This window comes from Panthera tigris, chromosome B2 (genome assembly GCF_018350195.1).
Source record: "Panthera tigris isolate Pti1 chromosome B2, P.tigris_Pti1_mat1.1, whole genome shotgun sequence".
Lineage (NCBI taxonomy): Eukaryota > Metazoa > Chordata > Mammalia > Carnivora > Felidae > Panthera > Panthera tigris.
The window spans coordinates 95,470,966-95,497,954 of record NC_056664.1 but is presented as its reverse complement, the minus strand read 5'-3'; the positions used below and the strand labels follow the sequence as shown (position 1 = coordinate 95,497,954).

At 41.6% G+C, this 26,989-nt stretch overlaps 2 protein-coding genes across 4 annotated transcripts in view; one reads left to right on the top strand and one right to left on the bottom strand.

Moving 5' to 3' along the window:
- Nucleotides 1–9,394, top strand: part of RTN4IP1 (reticulon 4 interacting protein 1) — a 48,713-nt gene extending 39,319 nt beyond the window's left edge. For both annotated transcript variants that reach the window (XM_042986900.1, XM_007085491.2), the window contains 2 exons: nucleotides 818–910; nucleotides 9,267–9,394. In XM_042986900.1, coding sequence (XP_042842834.1) covers nucleotides 818–910; nucleotides 9,267–9,374 — 201 coding nt within the window. In that variant the 3' untranslated portion in view covers nucleotides 9,375–9,394. The remainder of the gene's footprint in view (nucleotides 1–817; nucleotides 911–9,266) is intronic.
- A 1,277-nt stretch (nucleotides 9,395–10,671) lies between these two features.
- The window catches only part of CRYBG1 (crystallin beta-gamma domain containing 1), a 54,712-nt gene continuing 38,394 nt past the window's right edge, over nucleotides 10,672–26,989 (bottom strand). The window contains exons 12-20 of one of the 2 annotated variants that reach the window (XM_015539014.2): nucleotides 25,087–25,213; nucleotides 24,847–24,879; nucleotides 23,706–23,818; nucleotides 21,952–22,081; nucleotides 19,472–19,611; nucleotides 17,099–17,222; nucleotides 16,507–16,665; nucleotides 14,851–15,013; nucleotides 10,672–12,448 (exon numbers count right to left, since the gene is read on the bottom strand). In XM_015539014.2, coding sequence (XP_015394500.2) covers nucleotides 12,360–12,448; nucleotides 14,851–15,013; nucleotides 16,507–16,665; nucleotides 17,099–17,222; nucleotides 19,472–19,611; nucleotides 21,952–22,081; nucleotides 23,706–23,818; nucleotides 24,847–24,879; nucleotides 25,087–25,213 — 1,078 coding nt within the window. In that variant the 3' untranslated portion in view covers nucleotides 10,672–12,359. Of the gene's footprint in view, nucleotides 12,449–14,850; nucleotides 15,014–16,506; nucleotides 16,666–17,098; nucleotides 17,223–19,471; nucleotides 19,612–20,069; nucleotides 20,175–21,951; nucleotides 22,082–23,705; nucleotides 23,819–24,846; nucleotides 24,880–25,086; nucleotides 25,214–26,989 lie in introns of those variants that run through there. The other variant, XR_006217775.1, reaches the window with a different exon arrangement.

Sequence of the window (26,989 nt, the reverse complement as noted above, 5' to 3'; positions counted from 1 at the left end):
TCTGGATGGCTCTCATCTAATGAAGTTGAATTGGGCAGGTCATTGAGGTATGTATCATAGAGAACCTCAGTTCACTTGTTATTTTGATAATGGCCTACCTTACCTTTGACATAAAGAATAACAATTAAAAGTGGGGGTTTGGCACTAAAGTGATCACAAACCCTCTGGGTAGAAGAATTTTCCTTATTTTTATCTGGGGATGTATTGTCCCATAATCGATTAGGTGGCTTGGGACTTGTTATAACTGTAGGGGGAGACCCAACCGTGATGTATAATGAACTTTATGCTTTGTTTTGCCCTTACAGCTGTCCTGTTCCTCTCAGAGCCAGAAAACTATCTGTGATTGGATTTCTTGTCTAAGATTATATTTTGGTGCCTTATTGCCCCTTAAGCATTCTTGAATTAGGTTTAAAAGCTCTTCTCTGTTGCCTCTGGGCTTTATTTAAACCCTAGTAGGGAAAGCGTAGAGGTCTTAGGCCCTAATTTCTCCTAAGGAAAAAATTGAGTGTGTAAGATTATTTAGACTATCATTTTAAGGACAGCTTTCCTGTGCTTACTTGCTTGTCATTCACAGTTTAGCAAAAAAGCCTATGTTCACGTGGATACAGTTTGTTCATTCATTAATTTATTAAACATTAATGGAGCATCCATTCTCCATCAGTCACTGTGCTGTGGTGTTGGGCACACAGCTCACTGATTCAAAATGAATAGGAAATCAGTCTGTCTTAGTCATCCAGAAAATACTCTTCCCTAAATTTGCATTTAGTCAGATTGTATCCTTTCCTATATTTGACGTGTTTGCTTTTCTCCTTTTCAGCATTTTTGGCAAGGAGTCCATTATCGCTGGGCTTTTTTCATGGCCAGCGGTCTATATCTAGATGACATCGCAAAACTGGTGGATGAGGGAAAGGTACGTATTGCTAGAGCATCCCCTGGCATCTCCGTGACCTGCCCGCCAAGCCTGGTCACTGGGAATGCTCCAGGGGTAGGCATGGTCTGTGCACATTCTGCTTTTACGTGGCCACGTGTAAGTGCCATATTTTTGGTTCTGTCTCCATGGGAATTACAGATCTAGACTGCTACATTTAAAAAACAGCGACACAATCTGGTTCAGCCCCCTTAGTTTACAGGTGAAGAGGCAGGCCCAGAGAGGATATGTGATTTTCTCAGAGACACTTAGTTAGATGGTTAGGAGAGCTGGAATCTACAGCGAGGCTAATAGTATTTTGGTAATGGTCCTGAAAAGATGGCACCACACAGGTCATCTGTGCACACACTTGGGAGTTGACAGTAGCACTGCTCTGGAGCTTCTATAGTCCAAGGGTGAGGCTGCTCTGGAGGTAAGCAGATTCCCAGATGAGCCAGGTGAACAAATACTGTGGAATCTCCACCCTAAGAGAACTGGACCAGAAGTCAGGTCCCAGGTCTCCTGTTCCCCAGCTAGTGTCACATGCTCAAAGGGCAAATAGCGGTATGTCTGAGGGTCAGTGGGCAGGACATCTGTGAGGACTGGTGGGGATTTTGGTGGGGACCACCGGTTGATGGTTCTGACTGCTTGCGTCTGTCCTGCATGGACTCTGGTGAAAGACTCCTGCTTCTAGTCAGATCATCCCTGTTTGGGTGTCTGAGGCCTTTTAGGACAGCTGTGGGTTCAAAGGTTCCTCATCTACCACTGTTTATTTTGAGTTTTCACATGATCTTAACAGCTCTGACATTCTCTCTCTGGAAGAATAACCTGGAAGGAAAATTCATATTCTGGTGCTGATGTTTATGATTTTATTGAGAGACTATATGAAATTATAGGGTAGAGACCTTTATATACCCTAGACGGTTGCGTGAGGTCATAGGTAAAATGATTTTCATTTTACAGATGAGAAAACTGGCTCAGAGAGATAAAGGCACATGTTTAAGTTTGCAGAAGTGGGACCAGAAGGCACACTTCCTGACTCCCAGTCCTGTGCTTTTCCTTCTCCGTCATTCAGCTGCATCCTTAGTGCTTGAGGCTGATCTGGGACCTTAGCTTAAGTTGTCTCGTTCTTGTAACTTTAAAATGGGCAGGGAAAAATGATGGAGCAGGACCAGCTTTACACTGTATGATCCATGCTGGGCCATTTGGAAAGAGCCCCTCAAGATGGGCTTTCTTGTGCTGGTACCTGCACACCACTTTGATTTTGGAAAAGAATGATTTTAGGACCTACTGGTTACTTTTTGTGCATTTAGTTTTTTTATTCTGTTATAGCCATGGAACTATATGATAGAAAATGCTACTGTTTCCTGCTACTGTTTCCCAGATTCTGTGGTTTCAAGATTACTTGCCTTTTCTCGGACTTCTAAGTCTTTGTGTGTCCTGGGTGGATGGTCTCAGCCTTATGACTGTATGTAAGTGCCTCTTGGTAGGGTTCTTCCCATATCCCCAAGGATGCTTATTGCTAGGAAGAAGGAAATGAACAGTCATTAAATAATGTGGCCCATAGTTTTACACAGTCTTTCATGTGATTGGAGCCCCATTATTAGAGGGGTCCCCGTCCTCCAAAAGTGTACTGTACAGTTGTGCTTGTCCCAGTATCTGCGCCAGGCTGTCCACGTGCTTACCATTGCTTTTTTGTATTCAAAATATTGTGGCTCCCCCTTTTTCTCTCTACCTGGAAATTACTATTTATGCAACAGAGAAGAGAGGTGATTTGTGTATATGTAACTATTCAATTTGGCAGATAACTGGTAGAATGGCTAAAAGAGGACAAGGTAGAAATAAAGATGCCCTTGATGTGTCCTCAAACGGGGGTGAGTGAGGAAATATTCTTTTGGCTTTTGATTCTTCTCTCTCCTGACCAGCGTTATTTGGGCTCAGGAGTCATTTCTGACAGTGAAGGACTCTGGGACTGTGGAAGTTGGTTTGTGATGTTGGGTGCCGTGACGGGGTCAGCTGTGTTCTTGTGCATCCTGCATCACTCTGGGTGTGAGAGGGTGCCTGTCCATGCCGGGAAATTGGAGCAGGTAACAGAGCACACCTACTTCTGTATTGTGTGGTTAGTGGAGAGTATTAAATTGAATGAGGACATTGAAGTTCTTCCAAGCTTTGGCTGAGCGTTTGGTGAATCTCATTGGCAGGTATCTGATAGAGGGACTGTAATTATTTTTTGACACTGTGAAGCCATGAACCAAAAGAACCTGTCTTTTTAAAATACTTTTAAGTGTTTGAATACATAATACATTTACAAGGTTCAAAATCCGAAAGGTAGGAAAAGTTACTTCATGAAATCTTCCTTTGACTGCTTTTCCTCAGTCACTGAGATTGTCCTTGTCAGATACAGCCATTGTTACCAGTTTCTTGGGTATTCCAAAGATGTACCGTGTATCGACAGAGTGATAGAAAAGAATGATTTGTAATTACCACACTGAGCGTAACAGACTGCTACTGAAATTGTGCTTTATGCCTTACAGTTATTTTGCATATTTTTCCTAAATACAATAAACATTTCTTGTTTTATATTATCCAGCGAGCTTTTTTGGGTTAGCATGCTCAAAGATTAGAAGTAGGAAAACCTAGCACGTGTCTAGTTTATTGTCTTCACCCCACCCCCTCATCCTGCCACTGTGTCTCATTGAAGAGAGAGGCCCCAAGAGATTATGTGACATGTTCAAGGGCCCAAGTCTCTTGACCTCCAGGACCATTCCTTCAACCACCCTTTGCTGTCAGTAATAGTTAAAAATCAATCAATCAATTTCTCATATAGTCTTCGTTGTTTTCTGCTCGTTCAAATAGTCATCTAAACACTTAGATAGGTGGAGTTTGAATTGTATCAACAAAGTCTTTCTGTATTTTTCAGTGTCTTTCAGGCCAGCAAGGAGGTTTTAAGGCAGATTTTTTAGACTGTAGTCAGCTATTGATAAGAATGACTGTGCTTTCAGGAAATATATATATATGTATGTATGTATGTATTTGCTTGTGTATGCATTTATTCATTTCCTATTTGCTGCTGTAACAAATTGCTATAAATGTAGTGGCTTGAAACCACACGAACTTACTATCTTGTTGTTCTAGAGACCAGAAGTCTAAAATGGGTCAGCAGGGCAGTGTTTCTTTTGGAGGCAGGCTGCAGGGGAGAATCTGTTCCCTTGCCTTCTTCAGCTTCTAGAGGCCACCTGTATTTCTTGGCTCAGTCTTGCATCACTTTGACTTCCACTTCCGTCATCCTGTCTCCCTCTGACTAACTGTCCTGCCTCCCTTTTCTAATGGCCCTTGTGATTACATTTGGCTCATCCAGATAATCCTGCCCATCTCAAGATCCTGAACTTAATCATGTCCTTGAAGCCCCTTTTGTCCTGTAAGTGATGATATTCACAGGTTTAGGGGCTTAGAATGTGGACATCTTTGGAAACCACTATTCTACCTACAGTGCATAAAGTATCTCAAAAGATATGAAAAAAACTTGAAATATTGGTTGCCTTGGAGGAGGAGAACTAGATGGCTGGGGCTGAAGTGTGGAAGGGAGATTTTTCTTTGTACACTTTGATCTTTTTAACTATGTTTATTTGCACACATGTAGTTATTAAAGTTCTTTGATGTCATGTACTTAACATTCACAGATTTGTTTAAGATCCTAGGTGACCAGCCAAGCTTCTTGACTGAGCAGTGAAAGAGATATCTCAGTTTATTTCTTTATTTTAGTTAGCATTAGAATAGTTCCTATATAACTTATTAGAACTTAATTCAGAACATTTACTGAGGGCCCACTAGTTTCACCTAGTAGGGTATGGAAATATGTGTTGGCCATGTTGAGTTACCTTCTGAACAATGATGTCCACTGGAACTTTCTGCAGTAATTGAAATGTTCTCTGCCTGCACTGTCCAATATGGTAGCCAGTAGCCACATGTGGCAATTGAACACTTGAAATGTGGCTAATCCTTCTGAGGGACTGGATTTTTCATTTTATTTACCTTTGATTACTTTACATAGCCACATGCAGCTAGATGTTACCATGTTGGACGGTGCAGCTTTAGAGAAAAATGTAATAAGTTCTGAGGCAAGCAATTTCCCAGACCTTTCTTGAGATCTGTGGCCTTAGTTTAGCAAGGAATTACATTTTAAAACTTTAAGCTTCTTGTTTGCAACTGGATTTTTTTCCCTCCATGGAGAGGATGTCATGATTAGGGATGGAATCCCGAGGACGGCTAGGAGAGAGTTCTCTTGCTGGAGAGGACAGGTACCTCATGGATCCCATCACCCTGCTGTTATTGCAGTCTTTCTAATGCAGCTGATTGTTTCTGTGGAGAAACGTAGGCCAAGTTTCTCCTCCTCTGGCTGAAAGGAGTGCCTTTTCCAGGGGGACCTAGGGACAAGTCCTGGATACTTTCCAACACGGGAGCATTCACTCCTTTGGAGTGCACCCTCCATTAACCCTCCCCCACCCCCTTCTTACCACCTTTCTTCCTGCTTTGAGTTTTCTGGGACCCGAAAGTTCCAGAAATAGCCAGTCCAAGCAAAGCCCACTTCTTCCTTTTGTCTTCTTCATGTCTCCTTAGTTCAAGTCCCCTTCTACCTGGGAATATGGAATTTATCTAGAGGTCGCAGGGGCATACCTGTCTAAGAGTAGTGCTGGAACTGTGGCCCTGCTGCCCCTGCCTCCGGTCCCTGGTGCCGCACAGGTGTGTGGACTTGGATTTAGGCCAGGAGCCCTTAGGTCTCCCTTGTGTCTGTCATCTGTTCGTCTCTCTTCACACACCTCGCCCTCTGAGATCTGCAGTTTCTGTGCCCAGTGGAGGCTGAGGTCGAGGGCTCAGGAAGAGGTGGCTGGACTGTGGCTCACGCCCCCCTCCCCAGACTGCACCCGTGCCATGCAGGATGCAGGACCCTCACTTTGGCTCCTGTGCTAAAAGCTCTGACCTGCATTAGCACTTAACCACTTGCACTCCGCTTTCCTAATCTATCCAACAGGCTCGCTCAGATATTTAGGTCCCTTTTAAGCTCTACCGTTGTGTATTTTAAGCTCTACTGTTGTGAAAATGGGGATTGAGGGGATACCTCTCTGCCTACTGTTCTGCCTGCAGAGATGGTGTCCTCCCTCCACCAGCTCTCCTGCAAAGGGTTTCTCTTTCCTCTTCCCCTCAAGGGGCGGAGAGTTTCTGCCTCGGAGACAAGGAGGCTTGCCCGGCAGCTGCAAGCAACAATATTCCGAGGCCACGCCAGGCAGTTGAGGTTCCCATCGTCCCTGTGTTCTCACAGAAGGGATGTCAGGCAGCAGGTGCCAAGTCCTGGGGTCTGGCTTTTACAGCCTTTGTGTAAGAAAGGTAAGGCACAACCAGGAGGGCCTGACTTTGGGTCCAAGACCGAATGAACGCTGCTGCCATGAGCGTCTCCCAGTCAGCTGCCAGCCCCGTGCATCTGCGTAGCGGGAAGTGTGGTGTGAACCCACCCGCTTTATAACAGGGCTCCCTGTGCCGGCTGGACTATAGCAGTGTCATCACATAAATGTCCCCACCTCACTGGGAGTAACCTTTCTTTCCCCTCTCTGGATTTTGACTCTGATCTCTTTGTCCGTAACAAACAAGCATTCTAGGTCTGATGTGAGGCTATATGTAGACACTGCTCCATTATCCAGTTAATCTCCATTTGCTGTCACCTATTCAGCCAACAGTGGCATCTGCCTGCCTGTTGATCGAAAGCCTTTTTTTTCATTGTCACTTACGGGAACAGCTGAATGACTCATTATGGCCCAGTCAGCCCTCTGGGGTTATTCGGCACAATAGGCCTGACCAGCCAGATTAAAGTGTGCGGTCACTGCAGGCCGGCTGTGTCATCAGTTCGGGGTATGTGTCTCCGGTCAGAGTTCTAAAGTGAGCATAGCTAGCCGAGCCTGGGCAGTTCGCTCTAGAGTTGAGCAGGTGGCTTCACGGTTCTCCCTGACTGACTGTAACACTGTGGCTGTGTTGCGTTTGTTGCCGGTGTTCAAAGCTCAGTGAAAAGCTGATGTTATTGCCTCCTTTCTTTCCTTGGTTTACCCTCAGGAGCCTGTTTTGTCTAGCTGCTCTGGGTTAGTGCCTAACATTTAGAGGGTAGACACTTGGTCAATCTTTGTGTGATTCTGAATGAATGTGTCTGACACAAGTCAGGGACCCTAAGATTAACACAAAAGGCTGCGGGGATTCCCACTCCAGTGGGCACTAAACTCACCTGGAAAGCTTACTGAAAATGCATGGTCTCCACCCCACCCCACCCCCTAGAGATTCTGGCTTAGTTGTTCTAACTGGAGACCAAGGACTCTGAATTTTAAAGAATTTTTTTTAACGTTTATTTATTTTTGAGAGAGAGAGAGACAGACAGAATGTGAGAGGGGGAGGGCAGAGAGAGAGGGAGACACAAAATCAGGAGGAGGCTCCAGGCTCTGAGCTGTCAGCACAGAGCCCGGTGCGGGGCTGAACTCACAAACCGTGAGATCGTGACCTGAGCCGAAGTCAGATGCTCAACCCACTAAGCCACCCAGGCGCCCCAAGGACACTGCAGTTTAAGCCTGCATTCAGGTGGTTCCTTTTTAGGTAATTAGCACTCAAAAAACAATGTCCCAGGGGCTTTAAAGAGAGTGATAGGTTCAGGAAGTTTCACGTGCGATATGCAGGAAACAACTTCAGTGCCTTCCATTTTTATTTACCAGAGGAGGCAGATAGGTTTCATTTGGGGAGCCAGCTCATGTCTGTTCCTAGTGACTGTGGAGTTGAAAAAGATTCCGAGATCATGCTTAGCTTGCTGGGGAGGACTGTGGTTGTTAATCAGTAATGTCCCCAGGTGTGGATGGGAGTGTACATGTGTACACGTGAAGTTGGACAACTCATTTAACTCTAGGTCTTGATTTCCTCATCTGTAAATGGAAATAATACTGCTACCTACCTCATAATGTGGCCTTAGGGATTAAATGGGGTAAAATCCATAGAGCGCTTAAAAGAGGACAATACATGCTGTTACTTCTGTCATGAGCTTATCGTGATTTGTGGGTACAAAAGAATTTTAAACTCTTTGGAGAGGGGAACTTCTGGAGCCCGAGATACTCTCCTGGTGACAGGGCTGTAAAGTTCACATGAGAGGAAACTACTTCAGATGCCTCTGAACCCCACGAGAACACATCTTTCTAGTAAAGTGTATGCACTGGCTTATGCCTTCTGACCCCTCCTCCCTGTCTATGGAGCTGTGGGAGGCAGTCCTCTGAAATACCCAGTGGACAATTATTGCTTTCTGCAGGAAGTTTGGAAAAGGAAGAGTTCGGTTGGATTTTTGCATCAGGAGAGAGGGTACTAAGTGGGACGTCCGTTCGGAAGGAGGTTGCTGGCAGTACTAACAATACAGTAAACAGAACCAGCAGCATTCCAGCACTTCTGAGCTGGCCGAGGTGGCTTTCCTGAACATTCTAACCAGCTGCTCTGCCATTTGGCAAACCCTCTCAGGACGGTTCCACCCCAGACAGTTCTCCTGAAACCCAAAGAACCCACGTAAGATTCTTGCTTCCCAGTTATCTTAGTGGTTTTCACCTAGGTGACATTTATTAAGCGCCTGTCCTGTGCCTTACATTGCGCTGAGTGTGGGGGCTGGTGTGCAAAAGAGGTGGCCTGTGCCACAAGTACTGTAAGCTTGGGCTGATAGGCCATACATTTAACACATTATAAAAAAGAATCTGCCCTTATTCTGTACACTGCCTAAAAGGGGGCCACAGAGATACATACAGCAAAACCTTGGGATGCCCCGTTGGGTGTTTACCCTACCCAACAGAGTGGCTGAGACAAATACGCAGCTGTGACGGGCAGTCTGTGTGGAGGGCCATCCAAGTCCCATAGCAGTTCCGAGAGAATGTACTGCAAACTGGGGGGTCGGGAAGGGTAGTGTGAGACCTGGGCTGGGACGGTGGTAGAACTGACAGAGGGGCACAAATTCCCATTGTTCAGACGGTGATGAGTCGGCCATTTTGGTAAAGTGTGGAGTCTGTATGCGGGCCGAGGTTGGGATGGTGGTGGCCTTTGAATGCGTGGCTGGGAGCTGTGGAAGGGCTCTGCATAGGAGAGTGACGCGACCCAGCACAGCTACCTTCCAAGGACGCAGTGAGGCAGGAGAAGAGACAGGAGTGGGGCCGCCGTCGTGGCGTGGTGGTCAGCTCCTCATCTAGGTGCGAGATAGAACCGGGAGACTGGCCTCAAGGGACATGGTGAGGACACCGTTGACCCATCTGCCTTGAAAACCTACATCTTTCCTCCCCTCCAATCAACTTCTTCTTGTGTCTTACAGATTCAGCCAGTTATTGAAAAAACCTTCCCTTTCTCTAAAGTTCCAGAAGCCTTCCTGAAGGTAGAAAGAGGACATGCGAGAGGAAAGACTGTAATTAATGTCATTTAAATAAACTCTCAGTTTGGTGATTGTTGGCTCTTATTCGGTGAGTGCCTCTCAGCCCCAAATTTCTAGTAGCCATCACTTTCCAGATTAGATGATGAGTTCCGTGATACAAGTTTAAAAATACAGACACCTATTTGCCAGTATTTTCTTGTTCTTTGAACTGAGCACAGAGAGTCATTTTCTAGCCATACCACCACCCTCTGCACGTCACCCTGCTCGACATCCGTGCATTCTTGTTTGCCGAGAGGTCCTCTGACCCAAGCACCAGGGACACACAAGTAAGGAAGACATTACACGAAAATATCCACACTTGGACTTGTCTATAAAGTCAGCGAAAATTGCATTGTTTTTTTCAAGCTGTTTTTCACACCAGATTTGCACAGTTGTGGCATCTTCTGTTCTAGTAGCTCAAAGTCTTTTATTAATGTTTGTGAGATACTAAAACTTTTGGCATATGGGTGGAGGGCGGCATGAAGAACTTAAAGCTACTTCTTAAAAAAGTGCTCACTGATGAATCCAACTGGACAAGGCTTCCTTTGCTTTACTGTGGTCGTAACCACCCTCAAAGTTGTAAATCTCTTAGGGTCACATATAAAAATCTAGCTGATTTGGTTGTTTAGTCTCAAGGAAATGGAAGGTGATGGTAAAGTTTCTAACTTTTTAAAACCCTTACATTTAGCATGAGGGCTAGGCCTCTTTTACCAACTAAAACATGCTCCTCTGAGGACTTGTCCGTGGAAATTGCAACCCTTCTCCAGTTTCTCACCTTAAATGCCTGTACTTAGTTATCTCGCCAGTAAGCCCATTGCAGCTTTTGAATCTCTAGTCTGTGACCTTCATTCAAGGTAAGTGTTTATTTCCTGTGGCATTCCTCCTCGCTCCTGCACCTTAGATACTAAGCTTTTAGCTTTGGACATGGACTTGAGTAACCTGATACTCAGTCTGTGCCTATTACACACTCATTTGGTAACCCTGGATGAGGGCTTTTCTCTGGAATTGCTGGTCTCACCGGCACAAATACATTTTAAGAGAAAGAAAGTGGTGTTCTCGTCAGTACCGGCCACTTCTGACTTCCGTGTGAACAGTCCCAGCACTTTTCTTGAGGGCGCCGGGGTGGTATAGCGAGGGGAGGGAAGGCCTCACTTACCCTCATGTCCTCTGTCTTCACCAAGGAGTCTGGAAAGAAACTTTTCCCCGCCGTTATTCCAGCACTGCCTCCTCCCCCGCAGTCATCTGTGTCTAATCTGCCCCGGTGAAGCGTTGGAAGGGCTACTGCAAGGACGCTCGCACATCTCCTCAATACAGTTAACCAGAAACCAGTTTATTCGAAATAAATTCAAAACAGGCTACTGCAACATGACCCCAGCACACTGTAGTGATCCGCACAGAGGCCTAAAATCGGAACTCCACATCATCTAAGAACAAGACCTGTTGGCAGCCGTTGGACACGTGCAGGTGTTCCTTTAAAACCCAAGATAAGCTACTGACCACAACTGCCTATCCAAGCCTCCAGGGAGGAGCAATGGTTAGGAAGTGGAAACACTGGAACAGATAAAAAGGAAATGAGATTTGTTCTTCCTGTGACCAGAGCACCAGTATTATTAACAAGGATAATGAAATATGGACAAAAGGGGGAAGAGTCTATCCAAAGAATGTTTAGCAGTTTTGTTCAAACGAGAATACACTGTTTGAACTTATGGGTCCGTGTATTGTCAGCAGTTAAACTATTTCATTTTTCATTGAGATGCTGCATTTTAGGGTTTTCAGAGTTCTAAAATTTGACCAGCATTGCTTAAGGCCTCCTTTCGTTCGCGTTCTGGAGAGAATTGCTGGTCGTCATCTTGAACCTTCCACCTCTTTTTACCGCTACCAGAAGGCAGTGGCTGCACTCCATGCAGGCCTTGTGCCAATGCAGCGGGATAGGAAGGCAGGAAATTAGGCTAAAGACCTGAGTTTAGCGAAGGATTATATAACATTTACTTCAGAACTAATCGTAGATGAGAGGATAGGCTAGTAAATTAGGTCACGGTAACACTGTTCCGTAGCATCTGTAAGAAAAGCATTAAACACCACTTATTTGTGACATTCTAGGCCAGCCCACAAGTGGGTTAAAATAATCCAAATCCTGCTAATGTTAGCAGACCTGACAAGAAATCTTATAAATTTATTAACTTTTAGTACTAAGAAAATACTATTTTGTTTACTTAGTTCCTTAAAGTGTCATATAAGCCTTTCCCCACTTTGCTACAGAGCATAATTGATTACAGAAAACAGTAGGACCAAAATTATTGGCCTGATATTTCTTCTCAGATGCTAAAGTCTTCTGCCTTACAAACTTGAGCTTTTTTCATTCCCTTTACTTTTTTTGAATTTTTTTGTTTTTTTTGTTTTTTTGTTTTTTTTTTGACAGCATGTGAGCAGTGGAGTCTGGGAGACAAAGTATCAAAGTGGGCTGTGTCCTGACAGCAGCAAGCCCGATGCGGGGTTCCAGCTCATGAACCGTGAGATCATGTCCTGAGCTGAGGTTGGATGCTCAACCAACAGAACCATCCAGGTGCCCCTTATCCTTCCCTTTGAAGTGTAAGAGATTTGTAGGCCCACAAAGTATATTCAAGTCTGTTCCTGTTCTCTCCTGTCACTATCTTTGGAAATAATTTAAAATGTACAGAGTCTTGATATAACATTTTCTAAAAACACCCAAAAGCTGCTCTTGAGGCAACCTTTTTAAGCAGCTGCAGAAAGGAAATGAAAGAAGGACAAATTATTGGTTTAAAACTCATTATATAGTCTTTTGAAAAGATGAGACATAGTCCAGGTCATGGCAGTGTCATTCAAGCGTGGATTTAGAGTTACTGAAGAAGGAGCAAGTCCACTTTCCTCTTGGCTTGTCTGTTACCAGTCATTTTTTTTTTTTTTTTTTTTTTTTTTTTTTTTAACACGTAGCTGGAAGACCTCCAGAAATATTCCTCCTGCATTCTTTATTCAGGTTTATAGGACCATGGCTTCCCAGACTTGTGTTAACTTCTCTTTGCTGACAGTGTTGAGGATGATGTGATTTTGGTCATACTGTGTACCCCCTGAAAGAAAGAAAAGGCACATAATAAAACGAAATGTTGTCTCTAGGAAAAAAAGCAGGGAGGAAAGCCCTGGAACACATCCCTGGGCAAAGAGGGTGAATCTACTGTTGGGTGTGTTAAAATCCCATCATAGGAGCACCAACAGCTCCTTCTCCTACTTGAGTCTTAAAAGCTAGTCCACAGTTACTCTTTAGATGTCTGAAACGGGGGTGTATGTGTGGGCATGTGTGGAATGGAAGAATCTAGAGAAGGGAAAAGGAAGAAAGAGATTGTGAAATATATTCAATGGTGGAATCATGGGTTTGAGATACCAGTGAGGAAAAAAGGCAGGCTGGAAACTAGTGGAATTGTCAGATGGAACAGGTTTTACATGAACAATGAAAAATGGCTTCATGAGGGCAGAGGGGAAGTGGGACCAACAGCCAGATACAGGGACAGGGCAACACTCCTACCACTGGGAACTCACTTGGTGTATGAAGATTCATAGCACTTGAGATGCTGTGTTCAGTACTGTAAAATTTGCATGGTCTCTGTAAACTCCCTTTCACCAGAATGTAAGAATATTTTCCAAGGGTGCCTACTAGATATTTAGATACTTCCCCATTGAAAGAAGAGGCCATTTTTTAACATGAAAGTGTTGTCTGATTTTTTTTTTTTCCCCAGTGTGGAATAAATACCTTCAAATACCTTATCCCTTTTTAGCGTAAGTCTCTGCAGCAAGGTCCTATCACCATGGACTCCATCGAAATAAAAATCTGTTCATGTAGATGTGAGGTAGTATGACTGGTATTGAAATCTATTGCATCCTCAGGCCAAGAGGAATTAAATGTTCTTATTCTCTTTTAAGCATTTACAAAATATCAGTCTAAATTTTCAGACCTTCTGGATCTCTTGTAAGAGGAGTATATCATCGATATCCAGAGCCTCTGCACATCGAGGTGTTGCACAGAATACAAGAACAAGGTGCCTGGGGCCTTTATGTGTAAGTTTGTAGTGGGGAAAAAGAAGTTACCACCACCACCAAATCCCACTGTCTCCATTAAGACACACACATACTATATATTCCTTTGAGATTTGGGGATGTATGAAGATCACAGTGTCGTCTTGTTTCATTAAGATTATGGTATCTTAACATTCTTTTTGTGTACATTACCTAATTAGAATCAGTCCTTGAGAAAGCACATAGGAAGAACTGAGATCATACCAGACTTTCGATATTTTTAAAGCAAGGAGGAATCCTCTTCCAATAATAATACTTGCTGTCTACCAAACGACTCCCTCCCCAGATATCAGGAGATATAGGTTACAAGAAAGACGCTTGGTCTGATAAGTCTTAGGGCAATGTTAGCAGGTAACAAATGGCTCCACAGCTGTAGCTAATGAAAATCCTAGTCTATTCGTGTACCAGAGAGGTATTTGTATCTCCCTTGCACAGGACGTGGGCCGTGCGGTTCTACTTCTTCATGTCCACAAGATGGCACCACTCTCCCATATTCTGAGAGATTTAAATTTAGTTTAACGAGGCAAGTGACTACTGCATCTGGCTACCTTAAGTAGATATACTGAGAGTTCACAAACATACTCAAGAGACACTGGACTTATTTATACTGCATTTTAGGAAGGGACCTTGGAGCTTTAAAGCAAAGACCTACGGAGGAAGCTCCTAGAGTCCCACATTTCTTGTCAAGACTAGAAGCCAGGCATCCTTATTCCTTGTTGACTGCCACTGTAGCAAGTGGGAAAACAAATCCTATGGAGCTTCTAGAATGTACGCTCTCTGAAGCCAAGCATTTTTCTCCCCTACTTTGGTACCCATATCTAGCAAAGAGTCTGCCACATACTGGGTACCCAATAAAAATACAGGTTAAGAGAATAAAAAATGCTCGATGAGACTAACTCATAAAGATTACAAAACTGATCACATTCATAACAAACATGGTTCTATATTTTTCAAAAAAATGTTTCCAATTTAGTCACAGTTCTTTGATTTTGAAACTATCTTGTAAAGTTGATACGTGCATGTGCATGAGAATCCTCCACTCTACTCGTGGAATCAGGGCTTTTTGTGATTTTTAATCTAACACTGTTACAAGAAAACAAAACAAAAAAAGACAAATAGTTTGAAGTCAGCCTAGGTCTGCATTCCACCAAAGCACTTCTGGGTATGAGATGATTAACCTCTCTGACCCTCACTTTTTGGACTGTAAAATGGGACAGGAGGGCATACCACGGGGCTCGCAGGGTTGCTCTAGAGATGCCCTGAGCTCAGGTAAGTAAAGTGTTCAGCATTCAGCACAGTGGCTGGTGCACAGTATGGGATCTCTCACTATGCTCATTTTCAAAAGTAAAAACTAGATCTTTAGTTGAGTACAGACACAACAGAGAAAATAAATGATTCTTACCTTTGACATCTAAAACTAAATTTGGTTTCAACTTGCTGTAGATTCTGCCATCCGACTTCATGCTCCAGAACTGACTGTCGACATTCTGGTCAAGGGCCAGGCCCAGTTTGGAGCCCGAGGTCACGAGGCTCCCCACGATTGTCAGGCAGCAGTCTTCTGCTATCTGCTTACAGACAGATAAGACTGCTTAGAGGTGAGACACATTCAAGGATCGTGATCAGTTCTTGGCTCAAAGTGATTTTTAAAGTTGTCTTAGTTGTAGTTTCATTTACCCCACACGAGACATTTTCGCCAGAGGAACTGGGATCAAACAACAAATACTTATACCCTCATTTCAGATGACACGAGTGCCGGAAAGTTCAAGATTTCTGCCCTTTGTAAGGGAAACCTTAGAACATTTTTCCCGTTCAGAAATGACAATGATGTGAGGCTGGGTCTGTGGCTCTATCTCCCCTGGCCTAACCATCTCTGCTTAGCCTGACCCTTCTGGAATGTGACTGCATTTCTAATTTGAAAGGCTGCTATAACACTGAAGTGGCTAAAAAGGGCATTTTTATCATTTTAAAACCTGAAATCCCAGTTATTCTCTTCTCTTTCCTTCATGAGAAATGTCCAATAAACATTTCTAAGAAGGCATGTTATCCAACTATAAAAAGAGAGAAAGAATAAAATACAAATACAGTGAAGTATGTTTTCACGCAAATATTTTAAGGGTCCTTTTCAAAAACAAATCTATCCTTTATATATAAACAGTGTGTGGCAATCATGTTCATCTGACATGAACACATACTGCTACAGAAAATGCTTATGAAAACTATATATTGAGATTAAAAGTGTAATCTAGGATACTTTATCTCAAAGTTAAATAACATCACTAAAATGTTTCTTAGAAATAACTGCTGAAAGGCAGTTTTCTTGAATTGTTTAAGATAATTCAAAAGCAGAAGTTGGCTTTTTAAAAATGCCTTCTAAATTCCAGCTACTTCTGTTTCTCAGGCTATTTCTTCTGTGCCTGTCTAAATATGACTTCCGCTTGCTGAAAGGATGATTCTCCCTCCAGCACAACAGACTCAATTAACAAGTGGTCCTTCTGCTGACTCATGGGGCACTGAGTTAAAAAATTGGGAGCAAACAGTCAAGCCCATAAAATCAAGGAGTTAAAGAGGATCTACAACAGAAGCATAAGCTTCTCTAATAAAGTCTTACTACATTCAACTTTTTAACATCTAGTATGGCAGGAGTGATGCAAGAGGGAGATGGGCCATTATCTACTTCACAAGGTGTGATAATTAGGAAATGGACTGTCTTGTACACAGGGCATTATCTCTTCACCCTAGTCTGCGGGGTCCTCCAAAATCAACCAATCAAGAATGATTTGCCGTAGTGCTAGGGCTTATTGAAAAAAAACTATAAAAGATCAAGGAAATAGGGGAGAATAACCCAGACACTTCCTTTTATTACTATATAAAAATCAAGTATAAATACAAATACTCCATCTAGGATAAGTGCTAGATTTACCTCCCATTTTAAGTTCCTTGATTGGTTCTATCAGCTAAAAAATACTTTCATGAAAACCCTTCTAATTTATTTACGAAAGTGCTCCAGGAAGCATCTACTTGAAGAAAGATGCTATTACAAACACTTGTCTAAGCTCACCCTGCATTTGATGCATCCTTCTTGGTAAATCCAAATCTGATCATCAGCACCAACATCTTCCATGACCTGTATTCTGAGAAGCTTCAGATCCTCTAAGTTTCCATTGGTGGACATGAATAACCCTGTTGCTTTGTTTCGAAGTCTGAAATAAATTCGTTTCTGGAAGACAGAGACCCCAGCGATAGTCATCTATAAGTTGTACTGTTAGAAGCACAGAATAAGCATTAATAGAGGCAGAAACCAAAGTGAGGTTGGATTAGGGATAACTACTCTCCGCAAGAGTCTCAGAGGGTTTAGGATCTTCTCAATGCGGAGTCTGTCAGAATTTCAAAATGCCGGGGGCAGGGAGCCTGCCTGTGGACAGCCCAGGGCGTGGGACCCGCCATGTTTTGATGTTGGATGTGGTAGCATTTCTGAAAGCCGTCACAACCTTTCAGCACCAGAAACAGAGCCCAAATTTAAAGGAGTGGGGGCGCAGAGACCAAGGTTATACTTCAGTTTTATACCGAAACTAAAAGGTTGAATTATGTTTACGATGAAAGGTAAAGATTGCAGAGAAGAGTACTCAAAGTCTAGAAAAGGAATAAAGTACCTGAGCAAAAGGTCGTAGAGAACCTATTTGGCGGCAGCCACTGAATTCATACCAATTTGGGACTTCTGCTGGTGACAGTAGGAACTGCCGACCCCTGTAATTGCCATATTCATAAGTAACCCATCTGGGAAAAAAAAGTGGAAAACCACAGTAAGTGGCAGTATCCCTTTAACAGTTGCCCCTGATTATATTTTTATAGTGCTTCCAAGTTTTACACGGAGCTTTATACTTTAAATATACATTGGGAGAGAAAAAGAAACTATTTCCTAAAACACTTAAAGCACCCATTTATTGACAAATAGCAAATTCTTGGTACATGAGTATGCCACAAAGATCCATTTTTTTTTTTAATATTTATTTTTGAGAGAGAGAGAGACCATGAGTGGGGAAGGGCAGAGAGAGAGAGGGAGACACAGAAGCGAAAGCAGGCTCCAGGCTCTGAGGTGTCAGCACAGAGCCCGACACGGGGCTGGAACTCACGAACTGTGATATCATGATCTGAGCCCAAGTCAGATGCTTGACCTACTGAGCCATCCAGGATCCTATCTTGAAGAGAAATAGGTAAGTTTTTCCTCTAATAGGGCAATGAAATTCAGTCCTTTTTGCAAGATTGCCCTGTACCTCCTATGAGGTTTTTGTAAAACCTTTTCAGTTGTAATAATCTTATATTTAAATAGTTACTATTTGTAAAGTTCTTATTAGTGTGTGGCACATGATAAGTATTACATAAGGTTAAGTAAAAATAATAAAGCTTTGTTTAAAATGGGTATGAGGTGCTGGGAGCTCGGTTGGTGGAGCATCCGACTTTTGATTTCGGCTTGTGTCGTGATCCTAAGGTTGTTGGATCAAGTCCCGCATGGGGCCTGTTTGAGACTCTCTCTTCTCTCTTGCCCCGCCCCCAGTCATGCTCTTGCTTTCTCTCAAAAAAAAAAAAAAAAAAAAAAAAAAAAAAAAAAAAATATATATATATATATATATATATATATATATATATATGTAAAATAAAATAAAAATAAAACGGGTGTAATCTTCCTCAATCCAGAAAACTGAAGATTCTCCGGTCTCTTCCATCTGAAGATGCTAGTGCCCACCCCCGAAGAAGTTAAGGTCATGGCACACGGCATGCAAGCAACCCAGCAACCCTCTTCTCTGGCTGATCTATTACATCAAGGAAGAATGTTCTCTACTTTTAGTCCTGGAACTTTAAAATGTCATCGTCTTAGTCATTTTATCATAAAAACAAATAATTAAAACCATTTGGGGAAAAAAAAATCACCCATAATTCTACCACAGTAATAATCTACAACTGTTTTGTAAATAACTGTTGGCCCTTCCAACACTGATGCATACAGGGAGGCCATACCTATTGTTTTTATGAGGGAAAGAAATTTACTTTCTTATAAACATTATGTTGGTAGTCCTTGCTCACTTTTATATCTTAATTTCAAAATTCTTGTAACGTGAGAAAAATCTTCCCATGTCGGCCTTTAATCATTGTACACAGCATCTGCTATCAATTTCTGGGTAAAGAAAATCCAAACCCTTACTCTAAAACAAAAGGACTTGGTCTTTCAAAGGGAGAAGAAAAATCAGCTTCCTTTCTTACTTGCTTAAAAAAAAAAAAAGTGCTTAATGTGTTTACTGAGCACTGGTTTGCAAAGCATTCCTCTAGGAATTTGAGAGGACCCAAAGACAAAGTCCTTACCTTAAGTAAATTACAAATGTGGATGAAAAGATGAAATCTTCCTGACACATGGCTTTTCTCAATAGGAAAAATATATTATGAAGGTACATAATTATTAACCCTTACAGAAAATAGGAGGATAAGAGGTTATATTTCAATTTGTTTAAGGTAGCACAGGATAGAAAGAAATGTGATCAAACCTAATTAAAATTTTTTTTTGAACAATTTTTTTAATGTTTATTTTGGAGACAGAGCATGACTGGGGGAGGGGCAGAGAGAGAGAGAGACACAATCCAAAGCAGGCTCCAGGCTCTGAGCTGCAGTATAGAGCCTGACATGGGGCTCGAACCCATGAACCTGAGTGAAATTGGACACTTAACCGACCGAGCCACCCAGGCACCCCTTAAAAAAAATTTTTTTTAATGCTTTATTTATTTTTGAGAGCGAGAGAGACAAAGCACAAGCAGGGGAGGGACGGGGAGAGAGGGAGACAGAATCTACGAAGCAGGCTCCAGGCTCAGAGCTGTCAGCACAGAGCCTGACATGGGGCTCGAACCCCGTGAACCACGAGATCATGACCTTAGCTGAAGTCGGACGCTTAACCGACTGAGCTACCCAGGTGACTCTGATCACACCTAATTTTAAAAATCAAATATCTTATTGAATAAACAAGTAGGTAACTCACTTACATGCCACCAATCACCTGAACAGAGCGTATCTGTGTGTTGAATCCTAGGGATCGGAGATTAACTATTTCTGAATTAAGTTCGATCTTTTTTCCTTTGAAGCCTTCTCTTTCAAAAAGAATAATTGTTGGTTCAGAAAATTCCTGTATAGGAACAAACACAAGTGTTCCATTACTCATCTTTGATAATAATTCAAACTTACATGGAAATATCTTGTTAAAGGACAAATCACAAGCTCTGGCCAGGCTTGGCCTTTCCCTGGAGGTCTGGGTGTTCATGCATTCCGAAGCTAAGGAGAGGACAGGCAGGAAGTTTTCTACTACATGGAAAGGTGGGTAAATATAACAGTGTTTTAAAGCAGTTATGGATATGTGTTTTAGCTGTTATGGCTAACAGTGTTTTAAAGCTGATATGGAGGGGACCATATCCTAGGCACAAAGGAATGGGTATATGTATTGAATCAACACTTGTAATGAAATTTATTTTCAATTTTGCCATTGTTTATTAGGGAAAAGGAGGGGCTGGAAAGCCATGGACATAAATGGTGAGGGTCAGAGGACTATGGCTGTCTTTGGGGTCTAGTGGTAACAGTGGTAATTACCTAATCAAAGAAACTTCCCCTTGTATGCATTTTCAAATGTCTTTTTTGTTGTTGTTGTTTTGTCAATAAGACAACGATTCTGTATACTCATGCTCCCAAACTTTCCTATAGGAGTAATTGTTAAAAGAGAGAAAAAAACCAGTGTGGAAGCTGCATGTTCAAGCCATCAGTCATTTTAAAGAGGACAAGGGCACAGAAGTCCATTCATTTTCAGAAAATAAAAAGCAGATTATGCTTGTTTTTCAAATCACAGTTTGAAACTGACCCTAGTCTAAGCTCTAATGATAATAATCCTAAGATCATAAATAATACATCAAAAATTACCTACCTGCTTAAAGTTTTGTGGTTAAGGTGTGGTAACTTACTGCTTCACTGATGTGGATGTGCCCTGACACGTACAAAGATTTCTGCCGACCAGTAAACAGAGCAGATTAGTGTGTAGAGGTGGTTTGTATAGTGTAGGAATTAGGTTATATAAAATATACTAGAAAGAAATGACGTAAGTATCACAAGTGGCTGAGCATATCCACCAAGTACTAGGTGAAGGAGCATATCCACCAAGTACTAGGTGAAGGAAGGCATTTGGAAACTGCAACGGCAGTGGGTTTGGTTTTTTTGTTTTTTGAAAATATATTTGGAGATAGCTGTTAGAATTCTAGGTGGTTAAATACCGAAGTTTTAGATATTTCACTGTAAGTTAGTGAATCTTAAACACCATACCATGTTTCACTGATACTATTTTCACATCTAAAGAAACGGTCAACATTTTAGTTATTTGAACAGGCAGGGAGGAGATAAAGCCATCTCATGTATGTTCTTTCTACCTGTAAAACTGAAGTCACCGATGACATATGTTTTAAGCTTTTTATAAGAGATCAGCTACAAAAAAACACTAACAAATATTTCCAAAACTACAGACACACCCAGAGTTGAACAATCGGAACATTATCTTGCTGTTTTATTGTATGAATATTGCTTTAGCTACATCAAAAATTAAAGGTTTCTATGCAAAAAGGGGCACCATAATCTGAAGTAGCACATATGTGATAAACTGGGAGAAGACGTGATTGCAAATTTCTAAGACAACAAAGCCATAGATTTAAAAACTGTGAAGAATTTCTGCAACCCAGTGACAACAAAAGATACAGAAAACTTTATAAAGAGTTTGGCAAAGGATATAAAAACGGACTATTCACCGAATAGAAAATCCAAATAACTAATGCAGGAGATACTGGTGAAACATAACACAATGAGAAAATACTTTCTACCCAATTTCTTCAAATTGACAAAAGTCAGAAAATACTCAGTAATGGCAATGATGGAGAAAATGAATCCACATGCTCTGCCAGCAAAGATCCCAAGTAGTGGAATCTGGCATTACTTAGAGAAGCTGAATATCCATGCACGTGGAATCCTGCAAATCTACTTTTTAAATATATATCTCGAAGGGATTCCCACACAGGTCAACGGGGATACGTGTGCATGTGAGGATAAAGTAAGTAAAATAAAAAACATTTTATAAGAATATCTAAGCTGTATCCCAAACACACTAGAACGGGTACCTGTAAAGGAGAGAGGAATAAAAATAGGGATCAGGTATGCAATGGAAGACAGGAGAGGGGCCTTGAACGAACCCCTGATGACTATACCACGACTGACTGAACACCCTTGACCTGAAGTCTGAGAAAACAGCAAAGAAAGTCAACTTCTATGTTAAAGCTCTAAAAAGAGACCAAAAAGTTATAGGCTAGAACGTTCTATTGCAACTGTTTTCTGTGCCTCTGACTTTAAGTCCTGAGGAAGCCTCCCTGCTGGTTTCCGTCAGCTGCGTGAACCACACATCTCTGTGACGCCATATTCACACTGACATTTTTATACTTACAACATCTATAAAACGAAGAGACTTGAAAGCTGCTTCAGGCAGGCATCCCATCGCAGAGACACAAGGATAGTGGCCTTCTTCCAACACGTACTGATTACCAGAGAAATTTTCTCCATCATATGCAACCCAGCTATGACAGGAAAAAAACATAGACGTGTACAATATGTAATTTGAATATTCCTATTCAAGAATAGGTAGCCTGCTATATATAAAACACAATGCCGGTGGCTAACTGTTCTGTCTTCAAAAATATCTAGACCTGTTTATTTTTTTCCATTGTGTTGCAAATGAATATTCATAAGTCAGTTGTTAATTTTGCATTTGGGAAACAAAATTTTTCTCCCCAAAATCTTCAGTTTCTATCTCTGCACCTTCCAGTAGTACTCCTTCCTCCCCTCGTGGGTGCCACCATCCTCTAGCCCTTGAGTCCTCTCTGAATAATCCTTCAACCTTCACAGCTAATCAGTCACCTTGGGTCTACCAACATCCTTCCCAAACGTCTTCCCTTTATCCTCATTTCCAGCGCCTCGGTACTGGGCCATGAGTCAAACTACCATAGTGACTTAGACAAGTCATTTAGCCCCTCAGGGCCCCAGCATTACTAGTAAGATGGTGATTTTCCATGCTTCCTTAGAAGAGGTGGGGCTTTTTGTTTGTTATTTTAATCCAAGGAAGCTTACTGAGGACTAATTGTAGATCAGGTACTTTTCCATTGCTGGGGATAGGACAGAGGACAAAACGAAGTCCCTGCTATCATAAAATCTACACTCTGGTGAGCTGAGACAGACAACAAATGCACAACAACAAAAGTAGCTGTCTGGTAGTAAGAAGTGAAGCAGGGCAGGGGATAAAGAGGAACTAGGACAGAGACGGAGGTGTGTGCTAATAAACAAGATCTTTACTGTAAATCTGTGCACTTGAATGCAAAGCCAGTGGTGTTCCCACTGTGCAGTGCTAACCGATATGATGGTGCTATTTACACCATAAAGAACTGTATGATTAAAGACACTATTACTATTACTATTATTATTATTAGACTTGATTCCTCATCACCTTCTGCACAGTTTGCTCCAAGTGTTTCCTAGCCAACTTTCCCTGACCTTGGGCTCTCCCCTCCCTGTAAAGCTTTTATGAAACTATTTTCAGCACGGCACTTTGGGCTCATGCCTTTCTTTCCCTTCTTATGATTACACTGTTGTCATGCAGAATGCCTATCTACCGGGGCGCCTGGGTGGCTCAGTCGGTTCAGTGTCCAACTTCGGCTCAGGTTATGATCTCACAGTCCGTGAGTTTGAGGCCCACATCGGGCTCTGTGCTGACAGCTCAGAGCCTGGAGCCTGTCTCCGTCTCTCTCTCTGCCCCTCCCCTGCTCGTGCTGTCTCAAAAATAAACATAAAAAACCTTTTTTTAAAGAATGCCTATCTACCTGTAAAAAAAAAAAAAAAATCCACCTTGGGAGGCACCTGAGGGATTATCTAGAGTCCCGTTATGGTGACAGGACAGGCTAGAGAGTAGAGAACCTGGTCTGAATCCCATTGCACAGTGACATGGTGATTTTCAACTTCTCCATCCAAAGTGATCCCATGTCCTCTGCCCAGTGCTCAGATGCTACAAGGTGCACCTCAGTACTAACATGGTCTTGTACCGTTGGTGGTTTCAAGTGCCAAACACCTAGGGATGTCCCTAAAGATTTGCTGATTCATGCATTCTACTCTCCCGGGGATTAGGCCCTGCCAGTCCACCGTTTTACTTACCTGCCTCCTAAAACTCTGCAAGACTTGGTAGAAAACGAATCATCAATTTGACTTGTTGTTTCTTCGAAACCTAGACTGCGACCTTGAAACTGTGGTTCTGAAAACAACTGAATCTTTGAAAAAGTAAACAAATATGTAAGCTTATTTTCCTAAACATATTAACTCATTCAGCCTTTGAGATGATGCAAACATGACCTGTTAATAAACTGCTATGAATTTTATAAATCCTTTAATTTTCCACTTCTACATTAATGATCAATTAGAAATACTCTGGCCACACCATTCATGATTATTTGATTCAAAGACATCAAAGGACAATCCGACAGTTGAGGCAGCTTTCTATAGAACACCCTGTCGCAACAAGCTGTGAGGCATTTTAAAGCTTTATTGTGGCCAAAAGTAATTGTTCATCAGTTCTAACATTTACAAGAAACTGTATTTTAGAAATATAGTTTTCCTCCCTCTCAATGGAAGATACTTGCTGACTTATTAGAATCTTGTGTATGCCAATAAAGGAGGCTACAGTGGTGTTTGTGCCTCTGTAATTACGGCTGTCTGAATTCTGAACACTTCCATTAAAAAGCCTAAATAACAAATGTAACACTTCAGTTGATGCAGACAGCATACAAAGGCTTGAGAGAGAGACCATATAAAATGTTTGTCTAATGTAGACACAGCAAATATGAAAATTCATTTTACTGTTTACCACAATAACTGTATGTATTGTTTGAGATATTAATCTTAGCGTATTAAGCAAATTGATTCTATGTAATGATATTAAATTCAACTTTACATAAGAAGAACATTTTATGTATGTATGTCCATGTCCAGAATGGAGCTTAATGCAGGGCTTGAACTCACGACCCTGAGATCAAGACCTGAGCTGAGATCAAGAGCCTAACCAACTGAGCCACCCAGGCACCCCGAGAAGAGCATTTTATAAGAAATATCTAGATATGAGTAAATGCTCTCAAGCATTTATAAAGTAAACCTAAATCTAACTTAGAAATACAATTATGGTTTGAGGTATAAAAATAAGTAAAACTAACAAAATATCCCAAATGTCTGACATTTTACACATAAGGTCAGCTTTTCAATGGAAGGCCCCTAATTATAAAAAATAGATTATTTTTTAAATTACCTGATTTCGTCTCCTTGGGCCAGTGAAAGAATCCTAAAAAAATTTAAGGGGAAGAGAGAAGGAAATGAGTAGAGCAGACATCTTGAAAACATTTTTTTTTCTTCTAGATCATTAGCAATTACTGTTAAAAATAACCTCAGAATAGTTTCTGTACTGTTAAGTATTACATGAACCCGAAGTACACATTAAGGAAATCCAGAATTCAGTTAAATATTCTCATACAAAAGTAGAATTCCTTACCAAATATATGGGTTGAACAGAAGAGATCTTACAATTTTTGCCTCCCCAGTCCTCAAAACTGGTATAGAAACCTTTATCCAGTATATATTGTTCTCCTGTGAAGTCAGGATTTTCATAGGCTACCCATCTAAAGAAACACAAACATCTACTTGTCATAGTTGATAGTTGACATGTATAATAAAACTATCAAACACATTTAAGTAAATATGTATCATACAGAAATTTTCATTTGTTTTAATAATCAGTAATCTTAATAATTTTTCTGATTCTCTATTAATCTTTTGGGAGATCTGTCTGTATGACAAGTCAAAGTGACAAGTGAAAGAATATCTTTACACGAACCTTTTGGTGTAAGAGTATCTTTACATGAACTTTTTGGTGTTCTCACTTGTCAAATCCTATTCCCTGAGAAAGCTCCCATGGGGATATTTTTTTCGAATTCTTATTCATTTTTTAGAGAGTGTGCAAATGAGCAAGGGGGCAGAGAGAGACAGAGAATCCCATGAGGTACAGAGAGAGAGGGAGAGAGAGTGCAGAGCCCTGAGTGGGGGTCGAGCTCACAAACTGGTAAGATCATGACCTGAGCCAGAGTCAGACACTGGCTCAGGTGGCCTAAGCCACCCAGGTGCCCCTCTAATTCTATTCTAAGGAAACAATGTGGACTTCCGAGAAGTATCTGTAAAGTTTTTCTTTTAAACTGCTCTTAAAAATTTTTTTAGATTGCGTCCTCGGGCACCTTGGGGTCAGGGGGCTGGAAGTTCCAATTATTGCATCTGGGACAATTCAACTTCAAGCTGAGATGCGAAGGAGGGCTTGTAGAGCAAGGGAGTTAACCTGATTGCACGAGTCACTGTAAGTAAGAAACTTGAGCCAGAAGTCTGGAACAGACACTTCTAGTAAACTTTGTTAAAGTTAAATCGATAGATAGATAGATAGATAGCAAGCGCGTTAACAATCATCTGAAAAAAATTACTGCAACTATTCCTTGTTTTTCTTCAAAGCACTCTCAAAAAGAGCAGTAATAGTTGACGGAATGTTGCTGCTTGTTGATGTTATGGTGAGATCTATATTGTAGTTGATGCCACTTAATAGAAAGGGTAGGATGGGACTAAAATGAACAAACTTAGCATGGAAAACTGTTTAGATCATAAAGAAGGTAAGCAAAAATTTCTTAGGATTGAGGCAGAGATCGGAATTCGATGGTATCTTTTTCAAAAAAAATTTTTAATGTTTATTTGAGAGTGTGAGTGGGGGAGGGGCAGAGAGACTCTCTAGCAGGCTCTGCTCAGAGCCCGGTATGCGGCTCCAAGCCACAAACCGTGAGATCATGACCTGAGCCAAAATCAAGAGTCGCACACTTAACTGACTGAGCCACCCAGGCTTCTCTATAGTTATCTTTTTAGGACTTAAGTTTAATGTATCAGCTCTTCAGGAATAATAAATAATAATCATTGTTACCATTTAGTAAGCATGCATATGTGCCAAGGACTGTGCTAAAGATTTGTCAGTTTTTTTACTGAGAATATGTCCTGTGCACACCACATTAGCAGACCTTCACAGAAACGTAAGAGTAATACATCGTATCCGATCTTAAGGAGCTTATAATGTAATTGAAGTAAAAAGGTCAATGCCCAGAAGATAACTAGAAAAACATTTGAAATGTGAAATGCAGGATGCAAATTCAGCAGTCATAAGAAGTTCAGTAAGACTGGTAGGCTGTATCATGGATAACCTCCAAAGACAAGCAGGAATTTAAGCTTGAGATACCACTCATGAATGCAATAACTAAAGTTTAGTTTTCCCAGCTAAATAGACCTGTGTTCAAATCTCAGCCCTACCATTTCCTTATTGGTGTAATAGTAACCTGGAGGCTCCTGGATGGCTCGGTTGATTTTGGCTCAGG